This window comes from Hyperolius riggenbachi, chromosome 4 (genome assembly GCF_040937935.1).
Source record: "Hyperolius riggenbachi isolate aHypRig1 chromosome 4, aHypRig1.pri, whole genome shotgun sequence".
In the NCBI taxonomy this organism is placed as follows: Eukaryota; Metazoa; Chordata; class Amphibia; order Anura; family Hyperoliidae; genus Hyperolius; species Hyperolius riggenbachi.
This window is the reverse complement of record NC_090649.1, coordinates 259755374-259768555: the sequence shown is the minus strand read 5'-3', so window position 1 is coordinate 259768555 and position 13182 is coordinate 259755374. Positions and strand designations below refer to the sequence as shown.

Genomic DNA, 13182 nt, shown 5'->3' with positions numbered 1-13182 from the left:
GGGCTAGTCCAAAACCTGTCGGTTCTGTCAGATTTCTACTATCTACTGTAAGTGACAGCAACATAGGAGAAAAGTAATTTATGGCTCACTTTACTCTGGAAGAAACATACTTTTTATTTGTATTGGTTTACATTATTTTAAATTTTCACGATATTGGTCCTCTAAAGAAAACATGTATCAAGAAAAACCTCCCGTGGGGGTACTCACCTCGGGTGGGGGAAGCCTCCGGATCCTATTGAGGCTTCCCACGTCCTCCTCGGTCCCACGGCAGTGGCGAAAAAGCTCCCCGAACAGCGGGGATGTAAATATTTACCTCCCGGGCTCCAGCGCAGGCGCAGTATCGGCTCTCCGCCTCGGAGATAGGCAGAAATAGCCGAACGCTGTTGGGCCGCTCTACTGCGCAGGTGCAAGTCTCCTGCGCCTGCACAGTAGAGTGGACCCGACGGAGATCGGCTATTTTTGCCTATCTCCGTGGGAAGAGTCGCAACAAGCCCCCACTGGAGCCAGGAAAGGTAAATAAATCAGCGCTTATCAGCCTTGTTGAGGGAGGATTTCGGGACACTTCGGGGGAGCCAGTGCTGGACTGCCTGCACCTACAGCAGAGGGGAAAACCTCATTGGGACCCTAAGGCTTCCCTCTACTGAGGTGAGTACCCCCCAGGGGACTTTTTTTGTTACAGGTTCTCTTTAAGCATTTCTACTTGCCTCTTTGGTCAGTTTCCTCCTTCTCCTTACACCTAGTTTCTAGTGAACACTCAATGTAATCCAGGAATGATCCTAGTAGTTCCAATTACTTTCTACTTCTTACTAGTAATTTACACAGGGATTGATAAAGCCTTTGAACATTTTTGTATATCTCCTGACGTGTACCTGTCAACAACTTTCTCCATCTTATCTTTTGACAGTGCCTTGCCAGTTGAATGTTTGCTTTCAGCTGCTCTACCAAGCACTGGAATGAGTAGTTGTACATATGCTGAACTAATAAAAAAATGATTTCAATCGATCACTGGTGGAAGCCGATCAGCTGAGTGTGAAATAGAGACGGTACCTGAGCTTACAAGTATTGTGGGGAGGAAGTGATCTCTTGTGATTCGGTTTTGTTTTTTAAATGTCTGCCACTATATCCTTGCCTTGGCAGTGATAACTTGCATTGAGTAAATACAGCTGAAAAAATATTTGTGTGTGTCTTCACCTCAGACTACAAGGCATAAAAAAATGTAAATACTTTGAAGATGGTAACACTTTTCTATGTCCACTGTTGTTGTTGTGTTCCTAATAGCCATGAATGAGTATAAGTATCTGGGTATTTTATTTACCCCATCTGCACTTATCCACAAGTCTTTTTGCAAGTTAATGTTATTAAAGGGGAACTGAAGAGAGAGGTATATGGAGGCTGCCATGTTTATTTCCTTTTAAGCAATACCAGTTGCCTGGCAGCCCTGCTGATCCTCTGCCTCTAATACTATTAGCCATAGCCCCTGAACAAGCATTCAGCAGATCAGGTGTTTCAGACTTTAAAGTCAGATCTGACAAGACTAGCTGCATGCTTGTTTCTGGTGTGATTCAGATACTACTGCAGAGAAATAGACCAGCAGGGCTGCCAGGCAACTGGTATTGATTAAAATGAAATAAATATGGCAGCCTCCGTATACCTCTTACTTCAGTTCCCCTTTAAAGATTATCTTTTCATTTCAATCTGCAGTTAGCCAACTATTTTCTAGGACTGATAGTAAGCTCAAAAATCTCTTTTTGCAGATGTAGCAGCATTACCCTCCATTTTGTTAGGAGCACAGTTGATATAAGGCTCTCCAATAAGTCCCACTCTGCTGCTGGAGCAATTAGCTGAACAACGCAAGAGGTATTTTCCTCATTTTTATCACCAAGATTAATCCAGTGACTGGCAGTGAACTCTGACACTCAGCAGCATAATTAGAAAACAGTGGATCCCCAGCAAAACTTTGCATGGGGCTCCTCCTCAGAAGCAGTATTAGGTAGTTTCAGTGCAATCCCCTCCCCTACTAATACATAGCAGCCTTTGTGCTCCCTTTTTACATAGCAGCATTATGCAGTAGTCCTGTATACCCCTGTGCCCCCCCCCCCCCCCTCAAAAGAGCATGATTTGGCTTCCTCTGTGCTCTCTACCACCCCCACTACAGTGCTGTATACCAGGGGTCTAGTCTTGGGAAAGGAGCTGAGTGGTCAAGCATAAGGTGGGCGTGGTCATGGGTGGGGCCAAATATACATGACCATAGCAGTGATGTAAAAGGTCTGCCGGGGAAGTTTAAACTCTGCCGTAGTGTATCCCCCAAAAATAGATGTAGTCTGACAGCATTTCACCAAAAACACACATAATCTGGTAGAAGTTCCTCCAAAATACAGATAATATGGCAGTGGTACCCCCAAAATAGACAATGTGGCAGCAGCAGTTCCCCCAACATATACAATCTGGAAGCAGTTCCCCAAAATAAGTGAAACCTGGCAGCGGATCACCCAAAATACACGTAACACCCAAAATACATATAATCTGGCAACAGTGGTCCCCCAAACATACACAATCTGGCAGCAGTTCCCCAAAATACGCGTAATCTGGCAGCAGTCGTTCCCCTAACATACACATAATCTGGCAGCTGTTCCCCAAAATACACTTAGTCTTAATAGCGGTTCCACAAAAATGCAGATAATCTGACAGCAGTTCCCCCAAAATAAGTACCCCCAGCATAGGTAGCCAGGTCTATAGGTGTCCCCAGTATAAGTAGCCATGAGTATAGTAGTCCCCAGTATATGTAGCCAGAGGTATAGTTGCCTAGTATATGTAGCCAGGGGTATATGTGCCCAGTATATGTAGCCAGGGGTAAATGTGCCCAGTATATGTAGCCAGGGGTATATGTGCCCAGTATATGTAGCCAAGGGTATATGTGCCCAGTATATGTAGCCAGGGGTATATGTGCCCAGTATATGTAGCCAGGAGTATATGTGCCCAGTATATGTAGCCAGGTGTATATGTGCCCAGTATATGTAGCCAGGGGTAAATGTGCCCAGTATATGTAGCCAGGGGTATATGTGCCCAGTATATGTAGCCAGGGGTATATGTGCCCAGTATATGTAGCCAGGTGTATATGTGCCCAGTATATGTAGCCAGGGGTAAATGTGCCCAGTATATGTAGCCAGGGGTATATGTGCCCAGTATATGTAGCCAGGGGTATATGTGCCCAGTATATATAGCCAGGGGTATATGTGCCCAGTATATGTAGCCAGGGGTAAATGTGCCCAGTATATGTAGCCAGGGGTATATGTGCCCAGTATATGTAGCCAGGGTTATATGTGCCCAGTATATGTAGCCAGGTGTATATGTGCCCAGTATATGTAGCCAGGGGTATATGTGCCCAGTATATGTAGGCAGAAGTGTATGTGCCCAGTATATGTAGCCAGGGGCGTATGTGCCCAGTATATGTAGCCAAGGGTATATGTGCCCAGTATATGTAGCCAGGGGTATATGTGCTAAGTATATGTAGGCAGAGGTATATGTCCCCAGTATATGTAGGCAGAGGTATATGTCCCCAGTATATGTAGCCAGGGATATATGTCCCAGTATATGTAGTCAGGGGTATATGTCCCCAGAACAGTCAGGTGTCCCCCCAGCAGGAGGGGAGCAGCGCAGTGGAAGGAGAGTTGTGGGCAGGGGTGGAGAAGGGGGGACGTCTCCCTCCTCCTTCCCTCACTTTGGGGCTCTTCATCCCTCGCTCTCCCCTCCAGAACTAAAATGTGTGGGCGGCTGGCAGCGGGCGGGGCTTACCGCTTCCTCATTCCGGCGCGAGAGGGAGCATTCCACTGCCGCTAGACTGGTCTTGTCTAGACCAGAGCAGCGGCATGCAGATCTTACCCGGCGCTTGGATCAAGGAAGAGGCAAGTCCCGCCCGCTGCCAGCCATCGCAAATTTCAGTTCTGGAGGGGAGAGCGAGGGATGGAGAGCCCCAAGGTGAGAGAAAGGGGGGGGGGGGGGGGAGATGGCCCCCCTTCTCCACTACTCTCCTTCCACTGCGCTGCTCCCCTCCACACATGCCAGGGTGGACGGCATCCACCCTCTGAAAAAAGCAAGTGGATGTTGTCCACGCCCCACTCGACCCCTGCTGTATACCCACTGTGACCCCAAATCCCCCCCCCATGGAATTATTCAGCTGCTTGTCCCCAACAGCTGTGCCCCCCCCCCCCCAAAAAAAAAAAACATGGCAGTGCTAGGCTGCAAACACCCAGCACTACCTCAAACACCTCCACACACACACAAACGCGCGTGCACACACACACTGCAGTATTGGCCTGTCTGTGCTCCCCATCCCCCTCGGCATAACCTTCTTCCTATCCATCCTACCCCTAGGCATTCGCTCCGTGTTTCCTGTGGCCTCTGGAATGCCAAACCCACCCTCAATAAGCTGCTCTCTGGAACTCGCTCCCTCCAGCCACCAGACTCGCCCCAACCTTTAATACCTTCACACAAGCTCTCAAGACTCACCCTTTCATGCTCGCATACCCCCCTACACCAGCACCATAATATGTTCTGTTAGACACCCTCTCGCAGACACACCCATTGTCTCCACCCCCACCCTTTAGATTGTAAGCCTCTGGCAGGGCCATCTCCCTTAGTGTTTCCAGCTTGATTATGCAATCTTACTGACAATCACCCCTCTTGTGGACTAGAACAGTCTCTATTTTGACCTTTGACACTATTATCAAATCATTTGCATGATCTTGTTTTGTTGTGAGTTTCCTGTATGTCCTACCTTGTATGTTAACCCTTTTATCTATTGTGCAGCGCTGCGTAATATGTTGGCGCTATATAAATACAATAAATAAATAAATAAACAAACTTTGGGTGTTGTAGGAGCTATTCTGCCATTTTAGTACACCATGGAAGCCTTACATTTTAAATCTTCTTAATAACAAACTTATTAAGCTGAAAAAGTGGTTGCCATTAACCCTGCAACACATGGTGCCGAACTGAAAGCTCCAAGTTTTTCTCAACAAGACTGAATTTCCCAATAAGAACTTGTGCTAGTGATTTAACTTCTAATAGAACAAACGGGAAAACGCTCTTATTTGAATATTTCTTTTTCCTGTGTTGCTATAATGATGTATGTGAGCTTTTGAAGGGTGCACACTGTACAAAGGAAAATGGGGGTTCATTATTATTTTCTGTGTATGCAGCCAGTAATGCGTTTTAGAACAGCATCAACCTTTCTCTGACCAGCTACCACCAAATAAACAGCAGAGCAAAAATTGTATTTTAAATATTAAAGTGGGCATTAAAGAGAATCTGTATTGTTAAAATCGCACAAAAGTAAACATACCAGTGCGTTAGGGGACATCTCCTATTACCCTCTGTCACAATTTTGCCGCTCCTCGCCGCATTAAAAGTGGTTAAAAACAGTTTTAAAAAGTTTGTTTATAAACAAACAAAATGGCCACCAAAACAGGAAGTAGGTTGATGTACAGTATGTCCACACATAGAAAAATACATCCATACACAAGCAGGCTGTATACACCCTTCCTTTTGTATCTCAAGAGATCATTATACACAGGCAGTGTGCATAGAGGGGCCAGGAGGGGGGAGATGCATCACAGAACCACAACACTGAAGAACTTGGCAGCCTTCCAGACACAGGCTGACAAGTCTGACAAGAGAGAGATAAGTTGATTTATTACTGAGACTGTGATAGTGGAAAGTGCTGCAGTAAGCCAGAACACATTAGAATAGCTTTTGGAACTTGTAGGATGATAAAAAACAGGATGTAATTTTTGTTACGGAGTCTCTTTAAGCAAAGCAGAATGCAGAAAGTCCTGCCACAATCAGTTTTATTTCTCCATATTTTTCCTAAGGCAAAAATAACTTCACTGTAGGTAAAAATGACATGGTATAGCTGCCCAGTATTAGCATCAATTATTGGCTGCCATCCTGACAGTCTGCTCTCAATATTAAATGGACTTTGAAAAAATATTCACACACTTATTCCTGATTTAAAGTCTATAAAGAAAAAAAAAAGGAGGTTCTTTAAGCTCACCAGGAGAAACGAGTAGAAACTTCAAATCATTTCATATCAGAACTACTTATTTTAATTGCAGTCCTGATTGAAACAGTCTCATGCTGAAATTATTCGAACCTCCTGGAGACACAGCTTCCTGTTTCGATAGCACTAGATGATGATAACAGTTCTCAATTTGCATCCAAATTGAGCAGTTTATCTTTAGACCGTAATTTATTTCAGGTCAACATACAGGCTACACTCTTTGAAAAGTAGTTTTGAGAGGGAAAAGAAACACCACAACAACAAAATGTCATATGTTTCTTTTAACTACCTAACAACCGCGTCATTTCAATGGGCGTGACCGTGGCGGCAGCCCCGCCTAACCCCAATTGGCGTCAAGTCCTGGGGCTGCAGTCTGGCCGGGAACGTGTGTGCGCGCATGCACGATCGTTCCCTGCCGGTTCACAGAGTGGAGCTCCCTGATCAGCCTGCTAACTGCAATCACGGCTAGCAGGCTGTTTTCCGCCGAAAGGGGAAGTAATTCCCCTTTGCTTACCTTTGTACAGCAATCTCCTGCAGTGCTGTATGGCTAACACTCGGCTGTCCCCCTGATTGGGTAGGGAATGAAGTCCTCTCATAGGCTGATGCCTATGAGAGGCGGGGATAAGTGCCGATTGCCTCCCTATGGCAATTAGGACAGCACAGGGGGGAGGGAGAGAGGGAGAGGGAGAAAAGAGGGAGGGAAAAGCCTCCCCTTTCTTATTTAAAAAAAATAGAGATCGCAGCAGCGATCAGATACCTCCGACAGAGTGTCCTATTAATTAAACAATTATAGTAGGCTAAATGTTTTACAGTCTCTAATCAGTGGCAGCCTATTAAGTGTCTCTGAGTTAGAAAAATGTCAATAGTTCATGTATTTTATCTCTCCCTGCCCTCAGCAGTTGGATTCTGTCAGGAAAACTTTTATTGCTTATCGGTGGTGTAAGTACAGTACAAAACATACTAATAACCAGGCTGTTTTACTTGATTTATTTTGTAGCCTGAAAGTTAATTTCTAAGCATGTAAGTGACAGCTTCTGTCTTGTCGGAATCTTGTCGGGAATATAGTAAACATCGCTGAAGGCCATCAAAGCAAGCAAACTCCAAGGCAAACTCCAAGCGCAGACCCCTCGAGTTGCAAAAATGTCTGCAAAATTCCTAAAATGTGCATACATCTACAATCAGAAATATACCTCATAACTTTACCCTGCATGGGAGGTGTGCAAGGTGGAAACCCTTGCTCTCCAAGAAAAACATGAAGACCAGAAGGAAGTTTGCCAGAGAGAACATAGACAAAGACCAGGACTTCCGGAAAAATGTTTCAGGCGGATGTGTCCAAAATTTAATTGTTTGGACACCAGAATAGGGAACACACTTTGAGTAAACCAAATACAGCATTCCAAAAGAACCTCATACCAACTGAGAGGCATGTAGGTGAAAGTTTCATGATTTCAGGATGCTTTGCTGCAGCACGGCCTGGCTAGCTCACCATCATTCAATCCACTATGACGTCTGTTGTGGAGCAACACATCAATAGTCCAACAAATACCAGTAAATTCATCAAGGACTAGCTGAAAACTATGAAATGGAAAGAGCCATCTCAAAGCCCATAACATACCATCGAAATGCTGAGAAATGACATGAAACGGGATGTACATGCAAGAACTCTGCATTGATTGAGGCAAACCTTCCTTAGACCAATGCCAAACAAAGACTGGTAGATCTCACTGCAGTTATTTCAGATAAAAGGGGAAACACTAGCTATTGGGTAATTTTCCTCAGAATACACATTTTGGTTGATATCTTTTGTTTAGTGAGTAAATCAAGGTTGGCAATTTTTGTTGGTTACCTGCAATTAAATCACTTTATTTTCCAGTGTGGGAGGAAACCCATAGAGCCTAGAAAAAACCCACACGAACATGGGAAGAACATACAAACTCCATGCTCTCCCAGATCTAAAAGTGGGACCTTAGTGCTAGAAGGCAGTAATGGTATCCACAATGCAATATACAGTAACTGGAAAAGGGTATACGTTGGAACAACCATTGCAAAGAAAGAGGCAAATGTTCAACCATTAGGGAAAATATTTAGCAATTTTCCTGTTCCTGGCATATTTTTCCTTACTAGAATGCTTTGTTACAAAAGCAACAGTCAATTGCCCTTATTCAATTCACTTTTCCTCCCAAGTTTTCTACCAGAAGATAATTTTCCATCTTCGGTTTTTAAAAAAACAACCTTTCAGCACTCTGCAATCGAAAAAGTACCAAAAAGTAGATGAAAAAATACTGTCAAAATTATTATGAGCATTTTATGCTTCCTGGTGGCTTCAAAGGCATTTAACTAAGAAGGTGTGTAAATATATCACCTTGGAGAAAATCTAGAAGAAAAGGTGAATTGAATAAGGGCCAATGTCAGAATCAGAATCAGAATCACTTTATTTCGCCAAGTACGGCAGGGCCATACTCGGAATTGCTTATGGTACACATGGCATAGACATAGTATGAGGACAGACACGAAAACACATACAAGTACCAATTTATATAGGTAGCAAAAACTTCAGTAGAGGTATAGATATGTCCTTTACGTATAACATTCCCAGGTGCATTGGGAACCAGGGCAGGCAGACGACGGATGCTGGCGCTAGGGCATGCTAGTAGGCAGGCCTCGACGGGGAAGGTTGGCGTTAAGCAGCCGAACCGCTTGGGGGTAGAAGGAGTTCTCCCGCCTGGTGGTTTTGGATGTTAATGTTCTGTAGCGGTGGCCCCGCGGGAGGATTTCGAAGTAGCGACTGCCTGGGTGGGAGGGGTCCCGGGAGATCATGGTGGCTCTCTTCATCATCCTGGCGGAGTGAAGGAGATCAAGAGGTGGAAGAGGAGACCCGATGATCTTCTCTGCTTCATATATGACCCTCTGCAGTTTGAGTTTGTCACTGGCAGTTGCACCCGCGTACCAGACAATGACTGAGGAGCAGAGGATGGATTCTATGGTGGCGGACTAGAAGCTGGTGAGCAGTTTCCGGGGCATGCCGAATCGCTTCAGTTGGCGCAGGACGAATAGCCTCTGCTGAGATTTCTTCTGAATTCTGATGGTGTTTTGTCCCCATTTCAGGTTGTTTGTGAGGGACGTGCCTAGAAACCGTACAGATGACACCCTGGAGACTTCATTTCCCCCAATGAGGATGGATGTGGGGGGGGGGGGGGAGGGTTCCTCCTGAAGTCAACGACTAATTCAACTGTCTTAGCAGTGTTGAGTACCAGGTTGTTGTCCCCGCACCAGTTGCAGATGCTCTCGACTTCGCCGCGGTATTCCTGTTCTCCGTTGCTGCCAATTAGGCCGATTATGGTGGTATCGTCCGCAAATTTGATGACCTTCACAGAGTCAGCGGACGAGATACAATTGTTTGTATAGAGAGAGAACAGTAGAGGTGACAGGACGCAGCCTTGTGGAGCCCCTGTATTGGTGATTCTGACGCTGGAATAGCAGTTTCCCAGCCTCACCTGTTGCGTTCTGTTTGTCAGGAAGTGTTTGATCCATGCCCGAAGGGTGGGGTCTACTCCGAGCTGCGTCAGATTAGAGAGCAGGATATCTGGGCAGATCGTGTTGAACGCTGAGCTAAAGTCCAGGAACAGGATCCTAGCGTAGGAGGCAGGGTTGTCTAGGTGCTCCGAGACGTATGCCATGCAAGCATTTATGGCGTCCTCCACGGATCTGTTTGCCCTATATGCGAATTGGAGTGGGTCCAGGGGGCGTCAGTGAACTTCTTCAGGTGAGCAAGGACCAGCCGCTCGAGGAGCTTCATGATGTTAGAGGTCAGGGCCACCGGTCGGAAGTTGTTGTGCTCGGTGCTGCCTGGTTTTTTGGGGACTGGTACGATTATGGATCGCTTAAAACAGGAGGGGACTGTGCCCTCCAATAGTGACTGGGTGTATAAGGAGGAGAGCACAGGGGCTAGCTGTTCAGCACAAGTTCTCAAGCAGATCGACGACACCCCGTCGGGGCCAGAAGACTTGCTGGGATTTAGCTTGCGGAGTAGCCGGAGTACCTCAGCTTCATGGACGGCAGCAGGTGCCAGGGTGCCGGATTCCCCCGAGGGGGGGGTCACCTTGGCCGTGGCCGTTTGGTCTGTGCGCTGGCCAGGTTGTCGCTCGAACCTGCAGTAGAACTCATTGAGCTCCTCCGCCAGTTGAAGGCTTGGGGTCACCGGCTGAGAAGCTGGTTTGAAGTTCGTGGCTGCCCTCAGGCCCTTCCATACTTCCCGTGTGTTGTTAGACTGGAGGCAGAGCCCCAGCTTCTCGGAGTAGGCCCTCTTTGCTGATCGCAGCTCTCTTTTCAGGGTGTACCTGGCCTCCTTGTACTCTTCAGTTGAGCCAGACCTATGCGCTTCTGCCTTGCGTTTCCGAAGTCGGCGAAGCTTGTCGTCGAACCAGGGCTTGTTGTTGGGGAAAACCCTGAAGGTCTTGGATGGTATGCACATATCCTCGCAGAAGCTGATGTAGGAGGTGACGTTTTCAGCCCATTCATCAAGGGAGGGAGCCTCGAGGGTCGACCAGTCGGTGGTATCAAAACAGGCCTGGAGCTCCAGTTTTGCTTCGGTTGTCCATTTTTTGATGGTTTTGATGGTGGGCTTAGAGGTCTCCAGGAGCCTCCTGTACGTGGGGATCAGGTGGATTGTATTGTGATCGGAGTTTCCCAGGGGGGCAACTAGAGAGGCCTCGTAAGCGTTCTTATAGACCGTGTAGCAGTGGTCCAAGGTGTTACAGTTCCTGGTAGGGCAGGTTATATGCTGCTTGTAGCGGGGCAACTCATGTCGAAGGTTTGCCTTATTAAAGTCGCCCAGGATGATGAACAGGGCCTCCGGGAAGGCAGTTTCCAACCGCGAGATACAGTCCCTGAGGGTTTTCAAGGCCGTCTTGGTGCATGCGTCGGGAGGGATGTAGACTCCGATGAGGACAAGGGAAGAGAACTCCCTGGGGGAGTACTGGGGCCTGCAGTTTATGACCAGAAACTCGACATCAGGGGTGCAGGTTTTGTTGAGAGTGATGATGTTGGAGCACCAGGAGGTATTGATGTAAAAGCAGATGCCCCCCCTCTCATTTTCCCAGAGAGGGATGCGTCACGGTCTGCTCAAAGGAGGTTGTAGCCTGGTACATGTAGGAAGTTGTCAGGGGTGCTGTCACTCAGCCAGGTCTCCGTAAAACAGAGGACAGGGGTGTTATTGCCGATATGGGGTTTGCCACCTAGCAGAAGGAGCAGCTCATCTAGTTTATTTGGGAGTGAGCAGACGTTTGCTAATAGGATGGCCGGGACGGGAGTGCGCAGACCTTTCCTTTTGAGTCGGACCTGGGCCCCCGCCCTCCTACCTCTGTGGCGGCGTTTGTTCGGAGCACACTTGGAGACGAGGTATTTGGCGTGGGTGGTTACAGCATCCCACAGGGCGGAGCCCCATGAAGTCTTGGGGGTGTCCAGGGGTTCCCATTTGAGGAGAGCCTCTCTAGATAGGGTGGCAGTGTTTTGTGGCCGGTCCCTGCCCATGGTATAGGGGCCTCAGTAGAAGGTGTTAGGCCCAGGTGATAGTATGAGGCAGCAAGCGGCACATCACCAGTATAGGGCACAAGTGGGTGGTAGGCCCGGGTAGTAGCGTGGGGCAGGCAGTAGGTGTGAGGCAGCGGCAGGCGGCACAGCGAAGTAAAGGGCGCAAGTGGGTGGTGGGCCCTGGGCGATGGTATGAGGCAGGCCGGACACAGTACGGGCACAAAAAGGGTGATGGGCTCGAATGATGGTGTGAGGGCACAAATGGTAAACAGACAGCGCAGCACAGTACAGTATGGGACACAGATAGGAGCTATAGCCGGCAGCAGATAGGTGAAAAAGCAGGCAGCACAGCACAGTATGGATGCGGGAGGTGTAGCGGGCATCCGATAGGTGGTATAGCAGGCAGCACAGTATGTCAGGTGGTGTAGCAGGCAGGAGGTGTAGCAGGCAGCAGGTAGGTGCAGCACAGTAAGGGTGGCCCAGAAGTTTGGAGGTAGCAAGCAGCACGATGGGTGGTATGAGCAGGCAGCAGGCAGAGACAGAACAGTGGAGCACGATGGGTGGTATGAGCAGGCAACAGGCAGAGACAGCACAGTGGATACCCACAGGGAGGTGGACAGCAGGACTCACCATGGATGGGTGGCACAGGGCAGCCTCCGGCAGGATCCGCAGCAGCTGAGGGTAGTGTGACCGGAAGGGGGTGGCTGGTCATGGAGGCCCCGATTCCTGGATGCTGGTCAGCGTTTCCTTGCCTGCGAAGTGCACCAGGCGGAATCCGCGTCGGCGGTGGAGATTGTTGCTGCGGGAGGGGGGCAGGCAGGGCCCCGCCGGGAGTTGCGGTGAAGAGGCAGTCCGGGGGCCATCAAACATCGGCGTCAGGAGGCTGATCACTTGATGCAGGGGAGGCAGGAGTTGCCGCGGCCGGGACTTTTCCGGGGTTGCAGCAGCCGGCAGAGCGGAGGACCGGACGGGCAGACAGCAGCAGGAGCGGAGGTCCGGAGTGCCAGCAGCAGAGCGGAGGTCAGAGCATCAGCGTGCACACGGCTCACAGGGAGGCAGGCGGCAGTCGGGACGTGTCGGGGGATGCAGGAGCGGAGGTTCGGAGTGCCATCAGCAGAGCGGAGGTCCGGAGTGCAGACAGCGGCAAACTGCGGGGTCCAGCATAAGCAGCGGCAGGCAGAGTTGGGCCAGGAGCGGAGACCGGAGGATCGGCGTGGGACCTCGTGGAGTCCAGTGTGTCGGGTGAGTGTCCTCTGGGAGCTACACTACACCACACGGCCGGGGAAACACACTTGGCTGATTCTACTCTAACAGCTAGAAATTAACTAAAACTATCCCTAAAACTATGGTAAACTATCTAAAAACTATGTAGAACTGCAAAAGTTGCAGGAGCCATGTGACCGAGGCACCTACACGGGCGCCATCTTGGTCTTTAAGTGTGCTTTTATCATTGCTCCAGTAATCTAATAAGAATAGAAAGTTAATAAAGAGCTACTTATTTCACAAGGATCATATGTGCAAGTAAAAAAATCCTGCTCACTGAGGCGCTATGATGCCTCTTTCTCACCTGCAGCTTTCTTTCGTCTTTCCTCCCT

General features: G+C 48.4%; 1 protein-coding gene across 1 annotated transcript in view; it reads right to left on the bottom strand.

The window, feature by feature from the left end:
• Nucleotides 1-13182, bottom strand: part of UFL1 (UFM1 specific ligase 1) — a 93115-nt gene that overhangs the window by 37005 nt on the left and 42928 nt on the right. The window contains exon 11 of the mRNA XM_068231184.1: nt 13155-13182. This exon is cut by the window's right edge and continues 93 nt beyond it. Within this exon, the coding sequence (XP_068087285.1) occupies nt 13155-13182 (28 nt within the window). The remainder of the gene's footprint in view (nt 1-13154) is intronic.